This window comes from Xiphias gladius, chromosome 23 (assembly GCF_016859285.1).
Source record: "Xiphias gladius isolate SHS-SW01 ecotype Sanya breed wild chromosome 23, ASM1685928v1, whole genome shotgun sequence".
Classification (NCBI taxonomy): domain Eukaryota; kingdom Metazoa; phylum Chordata; class Actinopteri; order Istiophoriformes; family Xiphiidae; genus Xiphias; species Xiphias gladius.
In genome coordinates, this window is record NC_053422.1 from 9884217 (window position 1) to 9902500 (window position 18284).

Consider the following 18284-nt stretch of genomic DNA (forward strand, 5'->3'; position numbering starts at 1 on the left):
ATATATATAGATATATAAATATATATATATATATATATATATATATATATATATATATATATATATATATATATATATATATATATATATATATATATATATATATATATATATAAATATATATATATATATAAATATACATATATATATGTATATATATGTATATAATGTATTAGGAAATGTATTAGGAAATGCCCAAGTGTGTGTTGTTTTTTTTTTTTTTTGTGTCCTGACTAAGGATAATGTGCAGAATAATATTCAAGTGTTTAATGCATGCTGACACTTGCAAGGATTGCGGCACATTATAGAGAAAAAGAGTTAAATAACTTTTCTACTCTCAGTAGTACTGGATTGATATTTCAACAGCTAAAGCACAGGTTCTTTTAGTTCTTTTATCCCTGTTTGCAGGGAGCTTACATTAGTCATCACCTTCCTAGATCTTCTTTTTGCACTGTCCTTAGGCCACATTATATGTACTGCATGTGCACTGCACCTTTACAAGTCCTTGTGGGGATAAAGCCACAGCCAGAGCTCTGGACTGGGAAATCAGCTGTGTGTTTGGCTAACCATTGCAAGCAAACTTGAATCACACAGTGCTACAAGATGCCTGGGCCATCAAGTCCGTCATCATGAATACAAAGAGTGGATTTATCTCCTAGCATTCAGATATGACCAGGAATAATGCAGGATAGGAAAGTTTCTGCATCCTTGTAGTCCTTTTCTTTATTTTCATAAAATAAAACCCACAGCTTTTCACTATAGAGCTTTTCATTTTTACATTGTTTGCATGGTTTGTAGACTGTAAATGATGGTTATCAATTTATGTATTAGGCCATGAGCAAGACATTGTATCTACATGGAATGTTTTCTTAAACTTAAAGTTTCTTTCTTAATGTTCTTAAAGTTCCTTTCTTAAAGTTAAACTTTACTGAATAATGTTAGCCTTGTATTAAGCCCTTTCTCTGAGATATTGAGTGGGTAATCCATTAAAGGTAAATGTTGTATTACACAGTGGTTGCAAACATAATATTGGTGTATTACTTCACCAATGCATAAGCATAAAAAGAACAAGACATTCACTCAGATTTCTTGAATGAAACTCATTTGGCATTGGTCACCTTGTGACCAATATGATTGCTGAAAGCAAAAAGAGAAAATAGAACTATTTGGATGATTCTATTTTTTCGTTTTAGTTGTTGTGTGTGTTGGCATAAGTGTTTGTGCTTGTCTGGCAAGAAATTAACTTTGTCAAAGTGTCCCTAAACAATAGCATGCAGTAATTGCTGAACCTAATGTTGCACTCTAGGAACCATAAAGTCATTTTGCTCCAGCAGACCACTTAATAGTTTTGGCTAATGCAGAGTTTGGAAATCCATCAGTCAGTTGAGCCAGACAGAGATGAGGAGACTTGAGTGCCAGTATGCTTAGTTTGTGAGAAAACAGGTAGCAGGAAAGTAGAGCTACTCTCATTATGAGCTAGACATCTAATTGCTTTTCCAAATTACACAATATCAACCAGTAACATGCTTGATCTGACAGATGTTGGAAATTGTGAACAAAAGAGCATCAGAAATGACAATAGGTAGTTAAATTCTGCTGGTATAAGACAAACAATTGCAGCATCTGTTATTTCAGAGGGTTTTTAATCTATTTTTATTTTGTGTGATAGCTTAAGTCACAGGTTTGATTGTACCCATGATGAGTTTAGTTATATTCAGGACCAAGGAGAGAACTGTAGACTGATGTTACCGTATTTCCTCACATAGTGACCTTTATTTACCTCATCTGCAGATGGTAAAAGGGCCTTTATTTGAAGCAGGCTTGTTTTACAGGAAGGGGCCTTTATTTCTAATTCCGTCTGTTTGATAAGTGTAATTGCCCGTATTTTAGAACGAAGCCATGTTTTTATCCGCTTACGTTGAAGTTGCTGCACTAAGCTGTTAACAACAAACTCAACTTTTCCTGTAACTGTTTCACATTAAAAGCCCTCTAGTATATTATTGGACAAAAACCCTTCATTTCTTAATAGGGCTTTTATTGTGAAATATTTGCAGGCGTACCATGTGAAACAACAGCTGGACAAGATTAAAGGATGACAAAGCAAAGTGTAACAGAATGAATGAATCAAATGCCTCCACAGTGTCAGTTTGAAGCCTGTAAAGCATATTGGGTATTTATTGGAAATATTCCTTTAAAACAAAGTGTATAACAGTAGATTACAGCGGTAGAAATGAACATTATGCTTAATTGGCATGCACATTATATGACAGGCACCAGGAGTTTATCCACCCTTGTCTTTTTCCTGGCCTATATTGGAGGACCAGCCTTTATTTGTTCATGTCAACCATGCCCCCAGCCATTATCGCAAACCCGGCTTTTAATTGACTACCGGTTTTTATTTGAAGAAATATTGTACTTTCTTTTTAGCAGTTTGTTAGCATGTCTGAGTCATATGCTGCCACGTTGGAAAGTAATACATTTACCATCAGGTCTTTTCGGAGGATAGGGATTAAACTGAATTAATGTCGGTTTCTCTCTCCTATGATGCCTATCTTTTCCTAACCTTAACCTTAGAAGTAGATTTGTGTGTCTGTATCCCACCAACTTAGATGCAAGATCAGCAGAGCAGTAATACAGTATTGGTCAGTTTTGGAACACACTGACAAAAAGCCTGTTTTGTTGTTTAGGTATGAGGACTTGTTCTGCTATATACATTGTTCTCATATATACATTGTTGTCTACTGGTCTATTTTGTGTTTATTCTGACTTATTACAAACAAACCAAGAGGAGCAAACATTAAGTCATATTACAGGTAACTCATTCATTGGGTGGCTTTGGAGACCCACTTGGAGAAATCAAATTCCAGTGACTGACAGAAAGTTGTGCAGCAGTTTAGTAAGTTCATTATCTTCTTCGGCTGTCACAAAGAGCTCACTAAGAAATAAGCGGTAATGAGCATAAATATTCAAGACTGCAGCCAGACCTCAAGTTTCATGGTTAAGACAGAACACGTCGAACGGAGACAAAAAGAGGCATCTTTGTAATATTATGGGGCTGAATAGTTAAATATGTGGCAGCTTCATTTCACTCACTTTTGGGTATTGAAGTGCCAAATATAAATGGAGTTTGTTTGGAACCAGATCTAGGTCCCCCTATGTAGCTGGTCTCCTTCCAGAGGCTAAGTCAACACCAGAGTTCAGTTGACAGCTTTTACAACAGGCTAAATGAGCCAAACCAAATGGCCAAAGCAGAGTTTTTTTGGACCCGTGACATTTAGCCATGACAAAACTTATGTGAAACAAAATACAAGATTCAGATTCAAGACTTGAATCCACCCTGCAAACTCCCATAAGCAGTGGCTTTATAATGTGCCCAGCGTGGGCAGTTTTATGAGTAAAGCTCTACTGTGGGTACGTGTTGTACCTCAGCTCTCAATATGAGTCTCAGTAAATTTTGGTATAACCAAATGTGGAATTTTTTTGCTGAAACAAGTTTAACCGTATATAATTAAAAAAAATCCAACCTCATACGTATGTAATACCCTCGATTCCCTCCTGTAAGACGGAGGACAGAGAACCTGGCCCACTGTTTCAGTCCTTAAGGATTGCGTGCCCAGCTATCCTCATTGTCAGCACTCTGATCTGTATGGTTAGTATTGGAGACACACTGCCACCAATGAAGTAAATGACCTTAGGTAGCGTAATCAGCCATGATGATGGCCCTGGGCAATATGAGCGCATTGTTATTCACTGTGTCCCACAATGAATTATTTATACTTAAAGGCATGGCTAGATTTGGAGGAAAGAGTAGTGATTTCAGCCGACCCAGCTTTTATTGTCATGGCTGCAGCTTTAAACAACTTGACCCACAATTAACTGCCATAGTTGTGGGTCATTTCCATGATGCTTGATATTCATTGTGATTTGTTGTTTCTTCAGGATTCAGGGGTCAGCAGTGCTTTACATAGGTTAAAAAAGTGTAGTTTGAACTATATTAAAATAAGCAGAAAAATACTGAAGGCTAAGCATGAAAGATTCAATAGATGCGAAATTTCTGGAACCTACTGGAATGACTCTTCTTAGAAGCTATTTGTGTGTGTTATGAATGTTATTCCTGTTTTTCAAGTATTGTTATTGATGCCTGCTGTGAATCTTGCCACAGTTTTATTGCAGTAAAATCAAATATCCTTTCAAAATCAGCTTGTAAATTTAGGCATTGGAACAACTAGAGACCATCTTGCGATGGGATCACACCAGCCGCGAAGCCCATCAACATCTTCACGCTCTAACACATGAGTACTCAGTAGTCATTACTACATTATTACATGAGTACTCAGTACTAGTGGGTCAGACCACGCCCGTCTTTAAACTTGGCCTTCATTTTGATCACAACTAGAATACTAATTGTTTGTCAGTTAATAATGAGAACATTTCAAATATATTACTGGTCCAAGCTTCTCTGTTTAATAGTCAGAATTTTATATGTTTGGGTTTTGGACAGTTAGTTGGACAAAACAAGATATGTGATAACTTGCCCTGGTAACTTGTATTGTGACACTGTATAGACTATAGTAAGATGAAGAATAAATAATCAACAGATGAATTGAAAATGAAAATACTGGTAAGTTGCAACCCTAGTGAGTTTCATGTAACTGCATGCAGACTTCTTTAAAAAGCTGCCCAGTTTATTCTGCATCCTAATTATCTCTAGCTTTAATTGTTCCAGTATGCTGCAGAGTTTCCCTTTACTCCTAAGCTGCTCACACTTCTTAAAAGATGCAGCTTCAGTGTTGAGAAAAGGTAATTAGCTGTTAAGAGAGGAGCAGAACAGAGGAGGAGCAGAACAGACTCATCTTCTGTTCAATCAAAGGCTGTGCACTCCGGTCAGGACCTGGAGAGAACACAGTGAACCAGCAGAATGAGGATGCCTCCCCATAACTTTTACTGGGAGAGAAGATAGTATTATTTCATGATGACTAGTGACAGATTGATTGCCAAATTTGGATTCTTCATAGCATAAAATAAATACTCTTAAGTACTAATCAACAAAGGACTGTGAATGCTCTTTCATCTCTTTATTTATCTCTTTATTTTTGTATGCAGAGTTTGAAAAGATATGGAACAGTGTACACCCAGTCGGTGTGCCACTGAAACAGGCCGAAACAGACTGTTAAATGTGAAACAGCTGCAACCTCAGCTTTCATTGCATGACAAGTAATTTAGGACACAAAAGTTGATACCTGTTTTAGCCTACTTTAATGGTAATTAGAAAAAGTATGACAGAGCTAACAGAATGAGAAAATTGTAGAAAAGAGCAGCACCGTTATATGTTTGTACGGTGCAGAGTGGAGTCTCTTGCCTGTGGTCATTGACTCTCAGCAATACAAGTTGTTGTAATACAAGACTGCACCATCTTCAGGTCAGTCAGTGTTTTAGGTGCCTAAAACCAACTGCAAAGAGTGCCAGCTTGTTGGGAGTCTATCAAAGGTTTCCAGGTTCAGAAATCCTTTAACAACTCAATTTCCCGAAAGGGTTGACTTTAATCTGACTATTTGGAATTTGATTCTCTTCAGATCAGCTGACCTTTTAATTTCTTCGGTGACCTCCCTTCATGAGTATTTTCTCACTTAATATGAATTTAATATTTTAGTCCCTGTGTCGTAGGTCTAACCAAGACATCAGAGTTAAAGACGGGGGTGTCTGCCCGTAGTAGCAGTACTGGCCTCCCTGTCTCATCCTTTCCCCTCTATACACATGCTTTAGCCTGCCCTCCTACCTTTCTTTCCTGACTTAAGTACTTCTGACAAGGAGAGCTGAGCCCCATCTATTCCTTCACATGCAAGACTGCTTTTTCAAACCTTTATTTGCCAAGGGTTGCTTGACTCAACACCTCTGCTCTTTTCCAGCAATGGCCTCTTTCTACACATTCACCTAGTTGTACATGTTCAAACTAGGAATGTGCCGTGCATTTTAATAAAGACTATTGTGCACTATAATTGAACTTTCAAGGATATTGCCTCCATTAAAGATATAAAAGCCTTGACTTTTACAGGATGGAGGCTGAAGATAATTACCAAGACCTTAAAAACAATACAGCATTGCTCCTCTTTATCGTTATGGGTAGTTATCATTCACTTTTAATATTCTCATTTCCCTAAGTTCCCTATTTGTCATACTTTGCCTAATTAACATAATAAACTAATGGTAACCACTGGAGTTTTTTTTCTCCGCTGGAAACTAATCCATGCGGTAATAATTTAGCCACCTGAACAGTTGTCTCTGTCCATCCAGCGGATATTAAATGCTGTTTATGTCTCATCTTTTTGAGGGATATTCTGTTTTTGTTGTTGTGTGTTTGTTTCATGTGTTTTTGTGTTTGTTTTTGTTTTTTGGGACCACCAAATGATGTCCAGGGCTGTGGAGCTCACCGTGTGTGGGAGGGAGAGGGCGAAAATTACCGTCTCCCATCCGACTTGTAAATTACGGAGTGAAAGCCTTTCCCAAGACTGCCGTTAGTGCAGCAGTTCAGTCAGTAAGGTTGTTTCCCATAACCATCACCACATCTGTCAGTTAATAGAGTTTTGTGGCTCAGAGACCAGGGCTGTGTTTACAAAATATGAAAAGCGGCTTGACTATCTTCACTAATTTCTTTTTGCTTATATTTTATCACATGTAGTATGTTTTTCTTCACCGTACGTTGCCCCCAAACGTCTCTCAGACAAGAGTATTATCTAATTATTTTCTATGATGACATCACCTTGGACAATTTTCACTGTGTTTTATAGACCACGCGATTAATTAAGAAAAAAAATTGGCAGATTAAACGATTTAAAAAATATAAATATATCGCTAGTAACAACCCTAATAGTATCTGCTTTTTGTTGCATGCTTCAATGGAAAATATTTGACGATAATAAGTAGTCTAGGACGGCCTCTCATTTACCAGGGGCTTCAGAATGGCTTCACTAGCTTTTATATTGAAATATGTTCACGTTGCATTGTGGAACTCCTAAAACTACTATCGCACCAAAGCTGTAGGCCTCATGTAAACTTTTCCATAAACCCTAGATACAATTTCATTTGTTATTTGAGTATGCACACGTTTTTTATTGCTTTCCTCACACTTAAGGGCTTGTTTCCGCTCTTGGAGTGATTAGAAAATAGGGTTGTGGTGCTGGTCCTCTGGCTATGTTTGTGTACATTGTGGAAAATTGTTTTCCTGCCCAACATCAGAGTATTCAGCCTCAGCCATGTCTAAACGATGGAAGATGTACTCCACTTGTAAGCACTTCTTTCTCTTTGATCATTGTTTGGGGAAGAGAACAGTGGATACATCTTTGCTTTGATCTCGATGTTGTCTCATTGCCCCCATGGTGTCTTGCACTTCCTAAGTATTGTCAATCTTTATAAACCTAACTTTTTTTTTTTTTTAATGTGCATTTTCAAATCTATAGTGTAACTTCAACATGACTACAAAAGCAACTCATCAGTTGACAGAAATGCTATACAGATGATTTATAGCAGACATACTTCTTCTGTTACTCTGTTTTTATCACCCACTGGATAGATGGTGTGAATTTCAGTAGGTTTTAAAATTGTTTATATAGACTGTTGCTGGATCAGTTCATTTTTAAAAATAAATGATTTTAACAGTTATGACAAAAGAAATCTACGACCATACATTGATAGCGGGCACAGATGACTTCTTTAGTATTTCTGTGTGCTCATTTAAAAAAAAAATATATATATTTATAACTGTTTTTACATTGTGGCCTGACATATTGCAGCACAGTGCTGCTGCCATCTCCGCAACATGTCGTTTCCCTGTGTGTAGGAAAGCTTGAAAGACTGTTATCTCTTCAACACGTCAGCAGGAGCTCATTAACAAACAAATGCTGTGCCACATGATTGCATGTTTGTAATGACGTGGGAGTAGTTGTGGCTGTCTTTTTAGTATATGCTATACAATTTTTATTGTATGCTGTTTAAAATATGGATTATATTGATTGCAAAGTATACACAAATTGTGATTGTAGGAAGGGTGACAGAAGTAGCCACATCACTATGAACATGACTATTCTTCTCTCCAGTGTTCTCGTTCCCACAACCCACATGTGACATCTGACAACTCCAAAGGTTTTTCCTGTCATTACTCATATACTGTATACATCCAACCAACTGTATGAAGCCATAATATGCATCAAGAATCCATTGTTGACTGTAGAAAAATATTGAACGTACATTTCTTTACATATGTTGTAGTCTCATGTTTTTTGAATCTTGCCCTTTAAAAATAGCATTCATCGGAAAGATGAACATTGAACTGTAAGGGTTAGTTTTGGCGATGCCACGGACCTGTGGGAAATGAGCTTAGGACACTTGCCCTCACTATGTCAGGGAAGTGTTTAAATACTGTGCGTTTTTCATACTCATATGAAGGCAGCACTTGCAGCACTATAAAACAATGAAAATTACATAGCTCTATAGCATATATATCTTATTCATCTGATAGAATAATAAGGGTATAAATGGTTCTACTAATACTACTGTTTTGGGAATAGAAGAGAGCTGAAACAGTTAATAGATTAATGAATCAACCTGGAACTATTTTTTCATTTTCTTCAGCAAAAATGCCAGAAATTTTGCCATTTCCAGCTTTCTCAAGAGGGAGGATTTGCTGCCTTTGTTTTGGTCATTTATGATAATTAATGAAATCTTTTTCAGGACAAAACATGACATTCTTGGAAGCCGGAATGGACATTTCATGGACTAAACAATTAATCATTTAATTGAGAAAATATTTTGTAGATAATCGGTAATGAATTTAACCGTTAGTTTCAGTCGTAGAATAGAACTCTTATGTACTGGCAATAGTTTCTTTTGCCTGTATTTTATAGGGACTTGGAAGACAGACAGGAAATGTGGGGAAAGAGAGTAGGGGAATGACGTGCAGCAAATGGTCTGGCCGGCCAGGAGTTGAACCAGGGACTTGCTGCTCAGGGCATTTACGCCCATGTGGTTTGCTTGCAGCAGAAAAATAAGTTTTGAGCATTTTATCTTCATAACGAAGGTAATTTTACCATCTCAGAAAACACACAGTGTATCATGGATTTCACATATTGTCAACAAGCAGTTCATCAGTCACAGCATAGCTATATACTTCACAGTGCTCACACCAGCTTACATCCCTGTTTGGCTTTCCTAAGAAACTAAGGTCAAGGATTTTCAACAGTACACTGGTGCATGAAATTACACCTAAGATTTGTGTCTAGAGAAATATTTTAGAGAGATCAGTGGTATGGATCATTATCAGATAGTCACTTAAAAACATGGCTGATCATAGATGCTAGGATGATAAAGACTGATGCTCCTAAGAAAGAAATCGCTGAATTTTGTTTTATATTTTTAGTAGTACACATTTAGATAAATGGGTACCTCGTCATCTGACATCACCTGACAGCAACAATACAGAAGATAATCCATTTGTTGGCAAAAAATGTCATTTGTAGGGGATGGCTGGTTGCCACAGTCAAACTGCGAGAAAAGCTGTGTGAGATTTGAATGACTGGATTGAACTGAATTGAAGAACCCTTATGCCAAAGTTGCAGAAATGGATTTGCTTCAGAAAAACATCTCAATTTACTCATAATACCACACAACTTAAAATTTAACACACAAACGCATGCAAGCAGATGTATATTTGAACCCGTTTCTCTGTGTATTTTTGTATACTTGATAGTTGTTGTAGTCAGGCTGTGCTTTATACCTAACTTGATAGTGTGGACATATTTCTGTGATTTTCAGACAAATGTAAAACCCTCCGAGCTTTCTTTTTCTTGCCCCTGTGTGGGAGATTAGGTACTTCATCACACAGATAAGCATGCAGACTGAGGCACAGCTACAAGAATGAAAAGGTACACGAGAGCTGCTTGTGAAGTGCAGATCAGTTCTTGTGAAGTTGGTATGATTAATCCAATAATGCGAATTTTTACCAAGGCCGATTTGGTTTGTGCCTTTCCAGGCTCCTGATTCCCTGCTGGGGAGACAAAAGATGAATGGACCTATCGGGCCTATTATGGGGTATCTGTCTCCTCCATCACTATAGGGGCTGGTTGACTCTGATAATCCTCTTCTCACTGAGGGGAACCTGTAATCCTTGCTAGACACAGGTGTCTGGCCTTGTGCATTTGTCAAGGTGGCAAATGCACTCAACTGTGTATGAAAATACATAAATACTTACACAAGGCTAAACACTTGGAACATTGTCTGAATGATGAATATCTGTAGGAGGGGATGCACAAGAAACATTACATCTAATGGCATTTTAAAGCAGTAAAACTGACATTGTTGCCCATTTGCTATATTAATTTTCCAACTAAACATGAGTAGTCATCAATAAAAATCGTGCATACGCTACCCTTGAGGTGTTTTTGTTTTTTGACTACTAAGAAATTAGACCAAATAATCATCAACCCTTATATCTTTTTATACAACTTGTGTTGTTCTAGCTGCCCGTGGCTTCGTTTTGGCAAACAATCAAGGTGTATTTCTGCTTCAAAGAAAATCTCCTTTTCCATTTAATAATGCCTATGGTCACAGCAAGTGTGTCTGCACAAAACTCTTTCTAGAACACAGTCTCCCCAGCTCACTCTGAAGCTTGAATAATGCTAAGCATGATTGAATCACAATTTCGGAGACTGATTTCAAAGGCCAGTGTGACACCTCCTTCTCCCCAGCTTCTCTGTTTTATTCATAATCATTAGTGTACACATTTCCTCAAGTTAGCAACTCGTGCTTTTGCCCGACTATAGAAATGTATTTTAGAGCTAAGTGTGTAGAAATGAAAAATGCTGGTAATAACAAATATGATAGGGAAAGTGGGTGCCTTAAGAGTGATGAATGTCATTTCTTGTGCCCACAAAGGACTTTTAAAACAGATTTTCTTTTCATCCTCCTCATTAAGAAAAGTCTTATTTTCCCACATTAAAAAAACTGTAATTATTCTTCTGAAGTTTAAGCTAATGCTGTTCTGATTGGGAATAAGTAGCCTATTTTTCTGTCTTCACAGTGGTAATGTGTGCATTTTTTCTGTAGGACTTGATTTCACTTTGTGGTTGCCACCACTGTGGTGAAGGGTTCACCACATTAGACCTGTTCACATTTTCAGCAGTCTCACTAGCTCTCAGTGTTACACCACCTTTAGGTCCAAATGCCCGTCAGTCCAAGGACAGAACATACTTTGTCAGTCATTCTGGTCTTCTGTTTACAAGTACACTACTGTGCGCTAATGTGTAAAAAGAAGTAAACAGCAGGTGGGATTATTTTTGCATGTGCCTTACATCGTCTGATCTTTTAGTTTAGCTAACACGCTTCTGGGTCTTTTCTTGCTTGCTAAACTTTCGTGTGTTTACAAATAAAAGAAGACATACTTAAGATGATGTATAATTGTGTACACAGTTTTGGTTTTTGGTTTTGTTGGTTAAGAGCCAGAACACTGTTTGTTTAAGTAGTAACATGTTATTGCAAATTATAGATCAGAGCTGCTCTCTTAGTTGTTTTGAATTTTTAGCAACATTGACCTAACAAGCCATTATGTGGAAAACAGAACATTATGCGTTAAAAATGGTTAAATATTTGTTAAAAAGAGGGTCTTGTTATGGGAATAGTAATGCCTTTTCCTTTTTAAAAAAAAAAAATTGGTGAGCCTCTTTCTGAACACAAGCCAGTGTTTTAATCATGTTTCTCTCTTTCTCATCCCCTGGGCATTTTTTCCCCCAGTCTAAATTTTTTTCTATATTGAAACCATGTGGAAAAAAGGAAACAATTGTGCCTTCACTAATACACATCTCCTCACCATATCCTGTGGTCAGAGATCAGATTGTCTCAAATGAAAAATATCAGGAGGTCATTAGAGGTCAGCGGTGTGGATAAGGACACCTTCGTAATGAATTTGATTATATTACAGACAAATGCAAGTAAAAGAGAATCAACATTACAACCTGGGAAGTACTTTGGACTTTGGCAACACTGCTTTTGTTCTGTTCTCTCTTTTGTATTCAGTACAACAGACATGGTAACAGTAATCAAAAGTTTGCTTCAGTGTAGGATTCGATCTCAGCGTTGCTCTTGCTCAGGGGGCTGTGAAGGTGGTATGTCTTTGAACCTGAGATTTAACAGACTTCAAATATGTTGCAGAGGTAGCAGGAATAAAAATCTTTTAAATGCTAATCTGATGCTGATAGAGGTGCAAATTGTTGAGTTAATCATTGTGACTTTTAAAATTTGCTGATTTATAAAATAGATTGATAAATAGTGTCATGACACAGGTAGTACTGGTAAAAACGATTCGTTGTTAAGCCTTGGGGGTTTAATTGCCACTCATCTTTTTGGCTGTATCAGCTTCTAAGAGACCACAACACATACTGAAGGGCTTGATTGCCGACAACAAGAAAGGACACAGGTCTTACCTGAACCCCGGTGAACTTCACTTGCTTTCCAGCTGTGCAAAAGAAGCAGCGCTTGTGGTCGCTCCACTCACCCCCATCGCACCGTTGCTCATCCGACTGGGTGGTGGGTGCCGGACCTGCCTTTCCATCATCAACTGTGCAGTGAGTTCATCGTTCGTTTCACTTCATGTTAGGTTCAGGTTAAACCTCAATACGTCACTTCATACTGGGAAGTTGCTCTTCATTTTTATCTTGCAGCGCGCTACACTCATGCATCCATATCTCTACCCTACCTCTTTGGCCTGTTATTGTCTGTGCTGGATTGAGACAAGTCATTTATCTGATTGATTTAAAGTTTTACTTGGCTTTAACTTAACTTTACCTAGAATCCACCATTATGGAAGAAGCAAGCTGCAGGAGCACAGTTATAAGAACGTGTTTGAATGATCAGTCCTATCTCTTACAAATTATTTTCGTATACTGTCCAACTAATGTATGCACAAGTCCACCTAGATTATGTTCTAATTAGCGCTCATTATTTTTATAAGCAAAATGTTTCTGTTGAAAGTATCTGTCAGAACTGCCAGAGCAAAGTGTTCATCCAATTTTCTAAAAAGAATGATTGCCTGTTAGCGTTGGTTAAATATCTAGGCCATCATTTTACAGAGGATTTGATAGATAGTGGATATAAGGTTATATTGTCGGGGTAACATCTTTGTACATTCAGTACATGTCATCAGCTGATGTCAAGGTCTGGTTGTTCAGAGCTTTTTTGTACGCTATGAGTCGCTCATCTATTGTGTGGCCTTTTAAAAGAGCAGTTTACAGAGATGTACGCGCGTAGTGGCCTGCAAAGATGCAAAGAAGATGTTATTGCGTCTGCGAAGATGTTACTGCGTCTGCTCGTCATACACAATACACGTCAACATAAATGTACCTGAATGTCAGGCAGTGATAACTGATAAGAATCTTATCACAGCCTGACTTGTAAGGAAGTGAATAACAGAACTAATGCACTAAAATTGTTACAAGGCTGTGACATGAGATGTGGTCAATCGGTTCTACTGTATGTGACATGTACCGTGTGTGTTTGTGTGTGTGTGTGTGTGCGCGCAACTAATGGTTATTTTCAGTATTGATTAATCATTTATGATTAAGTGATTGTTTTTTTTTTTTGTTTGTTTGTTTTTTTTTAAGAATAAAGAAAATGGTGAAAACTGCCTGGTGAGTCCAAGGTGAGGTCTTCAGATTGCTTGTTTTTGTCTGAACAACAATCAAAAACACAAAGATATTCCATTGGCAATTATATTGAAAAAAAGGGGGGGGGGGCCCAAATCTTCACATTTGAGAAAATGAAACTACAGATTGTTGATTGATTTTCATAGATTGACTAAGCGATTAACTTAGCACCATTGTATGATGTGTTATTTATGTGTAGACTATTTTTAATGTTTAACTTTTATTGTTTTTTGTTTTTTTAGCATGGACCACAGTCTAAGATAGCCTAAACTGATTTTCAAAAGCAAAAAGTCAAAAGCAAAACCATTGACACTAAGAACGTTTACTAAAAGTGTGAAAATTCAAGTCCAAACAACTAAAGGTAAAATCCCAAAAAAGCAGAAAAAAAAGTTCCTGCTTATGTGTTGTTTCACTAAGAATTCAGCCACTGCTGTCAGCAGAGAGGACCGAGGTCTGGGGATCACTGTGACCTTCTCACTGGCCTGAGAGTGTGTTGGCATGGCATGACTGATGCAGATTATCATAGCTGGAGAAAGCCAATTACTCTGGTCATCACGGCACCCTCAGGGCCCCTCTTGGTAGAATAAAATGCATTACAGAATTCTCTGTGCATCCTTCTGGCAGCGTTTTATATTTCTTCTATGCTGATCCCCCCAGTTTGAGTGTTAATAGTGCAGTCAATGGGACCCTCCTGCGCCTCAGAGCCCTCCTTGGCTCGGATGAGCTTCTGCTCCACAAAGCAGGGAGGTCGTGCCTTTTAGAGAAGCGTATAAATTACATTCTCCTGTTTGTCTTTTCTCTTTATTCAAGACAAAGACCCTCTATTTTAGCCCCTCCTTAACCACTCCTCTCAGTCAGCATCCTTGAACGACTACAGAATGAATGAATGAATGAATAAGTCGTGTTTCAGAGTTGTGGTGTAAGAGACTCTGCTGTAGCATTTTTGTGAACGGAACAAAGAGTGACTGATCAGACCTTATCTATTCTTGGTTTTGATTTCCGAAACAGATTTGCTACGAGACCAGCAAGGCTGAGATCACACACAGACGCTGCATCTCTAGGATGTACAAAGACTACAGATCAAGCAGAGTCACAGGTAGGAGGCCCGGATGTTTGTATGTCCCATGTTGGTCTATATGTTGGTGTTTCCACTGTCTTTTGTTCCACAGCGTCCTAAGTGTTGATTCTTTTATTTATCTACCTATGAAGAGCTCTGTCTTCTTTTTTGCCTTAACCTCTGAACCTGCCTCACTCTTTCCTGGATTTTGAATCTTTCTCCTTTAATCGTGTTTGTTTTTCCCCGTGTTCACTTTGGTTTCTTTTTTTGCAGACATCAGAATCTGCAGAATCCTCTCACTTATTAGTGTCAAGGCTTCTAATTCAAGTGTTAATCTCATTCATGGTCACACACATGATTCATGTAGCACATGAAGGCCCATTTTATGTGTAAGCCTAGATATGCTAAAAGAACACGGTCATTTGAGAGATGTTTTTGTCCATAGTGACCAACTAGAGTTAGGGGTACTTATGGGAATGGGTAGCTCAAGTCAGGATTTGTGAACTTGCACAAAGTCAGAAGAATATTCACAACACATCGGGGAGTAAGGACAGGGACTCGACTGGGATTCTGGTACAGTGTATCTTGTTAGCGACTGTGTGAAATTGTGAGAAAACATTTGCTGGTAAGTATTTTGCCACCTATTGTGGCACTAATGTTATGCCATTGATTACTGTGAAGCCACTGGGTATCCTCAGTATATGCATGTAGAGATAGTTGTGCCCCTAAAATACTTTTATTTACTCAAGAAATGAAAAACTAAAAATTCCGTTATAACAGCATGAGATATTTGGCCGGCTTCTACTTAAGTTTACATAAGATAAGAAAACATTAAAACAAATGTTTGTGCCAAGCAGCATCTCTGATCTTTGGCAGTGGTTTCGTGGCTCAGTCTAGCCAGTGCATTTACGGAAGCCATTTTTCTGAGCTCGGAAACTGCAAGCGGAGGTTTAGTTGACCCAAACCAGTACGTGCTGTTGCAGACTTTAGTTTCAACAGCATTAGACTCTTAATGTTGTTATCGTATGTCCTTGACAGCTTTTACTATGCCTTAGAATTTTGCCTTTTTGATGAATCTGCATGTAACTAACATGATACGTGCATAATACAGAAGAAACGAATGAGTCCTTATTAAATGGACAATTAGCTGTTCCATAATCATGCTCAGAGAAAGTGCAATGCGTAGGCTATTCAGTGTGCATTACATTAGGCACACATGGCATTGCTACGTCTCAGCGAGCTGTTATTGTATTTTTGAAAACAATGGGATCCTACAGTACATTGTCTGAGAGTAGAAACTGAACCGTGTGAGAAACTGACAGATTGGTTAAGAGAGAGGAAAGAGAGGGGGAATGAAAAGCGCCTTTCTTGCTGGGCTTTGGCCGATGAGTGTGTCCTTTCCCATTACTCTCACACAGCGCAATATGCAGGTCAGTCAGGTGATAATGAATGCTCTGTCTGATACTTGGCCTTTCTCCCTCCCTCCTTCTTGTCTGGTCTGCTCTCTCTGTTGTATCCTCTATCTTTCTTCACCCTTGTACACTGCAGAGTCTATCTGTAGTATCTAGTATACTTTTATTTAGCTGTTTTAATCATCTAGCAATCTCTTCTTCCTCTGTTCAGGGCTGTTTGGAAGTTTAAAGGTGTCTCGGGTCAGTTTGTGAGACAATGAAGATATGAAGTTTTCTGTCTCTTTCTTGATTAATGTAACACCGACTTAAGGCCTCTGGAACCTCATTTTTTTTCAGGTTTGCATGAACAAAAAGAAAAGGCACCTTTGGTTGATAGATCATTTGCTTTAGTCTCCACAGTGCACGCAGAATTGGATGAACTAATCAAATTCTGTGCACATCAACTCCCACTGCATGACCGTTTGCAATAGAAAAGGAATGTAATAATGCATTCAGCCAACGTTTTGCCAAAATATGTGATACGGGGTTCAACGTTTGATATGGAGACATTTCTAGTAAACAGTAAAATATGAGTTGAATCAATTATGACTAAAAACAAACAAAAAAGGAAACTAAAAGCAAGCTATTCAAGCCATTTCAATTGCATTAAAATGCCATTTCAAATAGAACAAAAAACACTGGCCAGCACTCACAGTGGGTTGATAAATGATCATTCCAGGTGAATATTTAGAGATAATTATTTGGTTTATACTGGTGCTTATTTGTTTTTTGTTGTTTTAGTGAGTGGTGAAGTTAGTACTGTTGGTTTGCAAACATTAAAAAGCATCCTGGAAGGTATATATTTTCCCTGTCCTAGAAACAATAGAATATTCCAAAGTGACTCTTTTGGCACCTTTTTGACCCACATTTTTAGTGACGGTTCATTTGCTAATCAAAATGACAACATATTTAACAATTATAGCCATCAGAAGATAAACGATCAGTCCCATGACTAATACTTGGCAAGAAAAAGTAAACTAACCATTGCTTGCAGAGGAAAAGAGGACTATTTACAGCTGTTTTTTTTTATCTGGAATAGTATACCGGGGTGTGTAATTTAGCAGATAAATGGATAGATATTTTGATCAATAAATGGTCCGTTCTTATGAAACATCCAAAAATCTTTTTTTTTTTTTTTTTTTTGGACCTCTTAGTGGGACCTAGAAGTTTGGCTACAAGACATTACCTTCCTTTGTGTTAATGTTAACTTGAGGTCAGGGAATTTGATGCCTGCGCAGCGCTGATGGTACATTTAGTGCCAGGAATCCCACCCAGCTTGCTGTACAACACAGCAGCCAAAATGCCCCACGGTGCCCACTTGCTCGCATTAACGGCTTTTGCATGTATCAGAGGACTTGCAGCATTTTAATATAGTGTGGTAATATTGTACAACACACAAACACAATTTGTCAACACCTCTTCTTGTGGCTATAATGGTGGCAATGCATGAGTGGTGATTGAGTCAAGTGATTGTCTGGCAATGAATGATGGTGGGGCAGCGAATGCTGTTAACAACATTTCAGCAGTGCAGAGGGGTTAACAGTTGTTTTGCACTCTGTTTGAGACCCATTTCCATCAATATTCATGCTGAGGGAAAATTCTCTAGAGATAGGCCTGGCCTCCTTTTAGATTTAGCCCAATCCGGTAACTATGCTGCCGTCGCCAAGGCACCTACAAAAACTCCCTCCTCTCACATAATCGTGAAAACTATGGCAAACATGGTTCTGCATCTCAAAACACGTTGGCTCCAGTTACTTTTTATAGTGCCTTGTCACTCCTCCACAACTCATTAAATTCATCCAAGTAGGAATACACCAGTATATTAACTGGGACAGTATGAAGCTCACTTAATGAGGTGTTACTTAAAATGGGGAGTCACCTCAACCTTTCCTGTCCAGATGATCCTCTGCTAACCATCAGTCAGGGGACAGGGATGTGAGGTAAGAAGGGAGGAGGAGAAGAAGAGATAGGTAATTAGAGAGGGAAGGATTAAGGATGATGGAGGTCAAAGATAACTAGCAAGAACCCAAAAGACAGAGATGTCCCCCATCCTCAGGACTGCTAGCTGTCTTCCTCGATAGACGGCAGTGG

General features: G+C 38.2%; 1 protein-coding gene across 4 annotated transcripts in view; it reads left to right on the top strand.

Annotated features, from left to right (window-relative positions):
• Positions 1–18284, top strand: part of LOC120785145 (ecto-NOX disulfide-thiol exchanger 2-like) — a 184935-nt gene that overhangs the window by 28490 nt on the left and 138161 nt on the right. For 2 of the 4 annotated variants that reach the window (XM_040119562.1, XM_040119563.1), the window contains exons 2-3: positions 13644–13681; positions 14694–14781. In XM_040119562.1, coding sequence (XP_039975496.1) covers positions 14748–14781 — 34 coding nt within the window. In that variant the 5' untranslated portion in view covers positions 13644–13681; positions 14694–14747. The remainder of the gene's footprint in view (positions 1–13643; positions 13682–14693; positions 14782–18284) is intronic. The other 2 variants (XM_040119561.1, XM_040119560.1) reach the window with 1 other exon arrangement.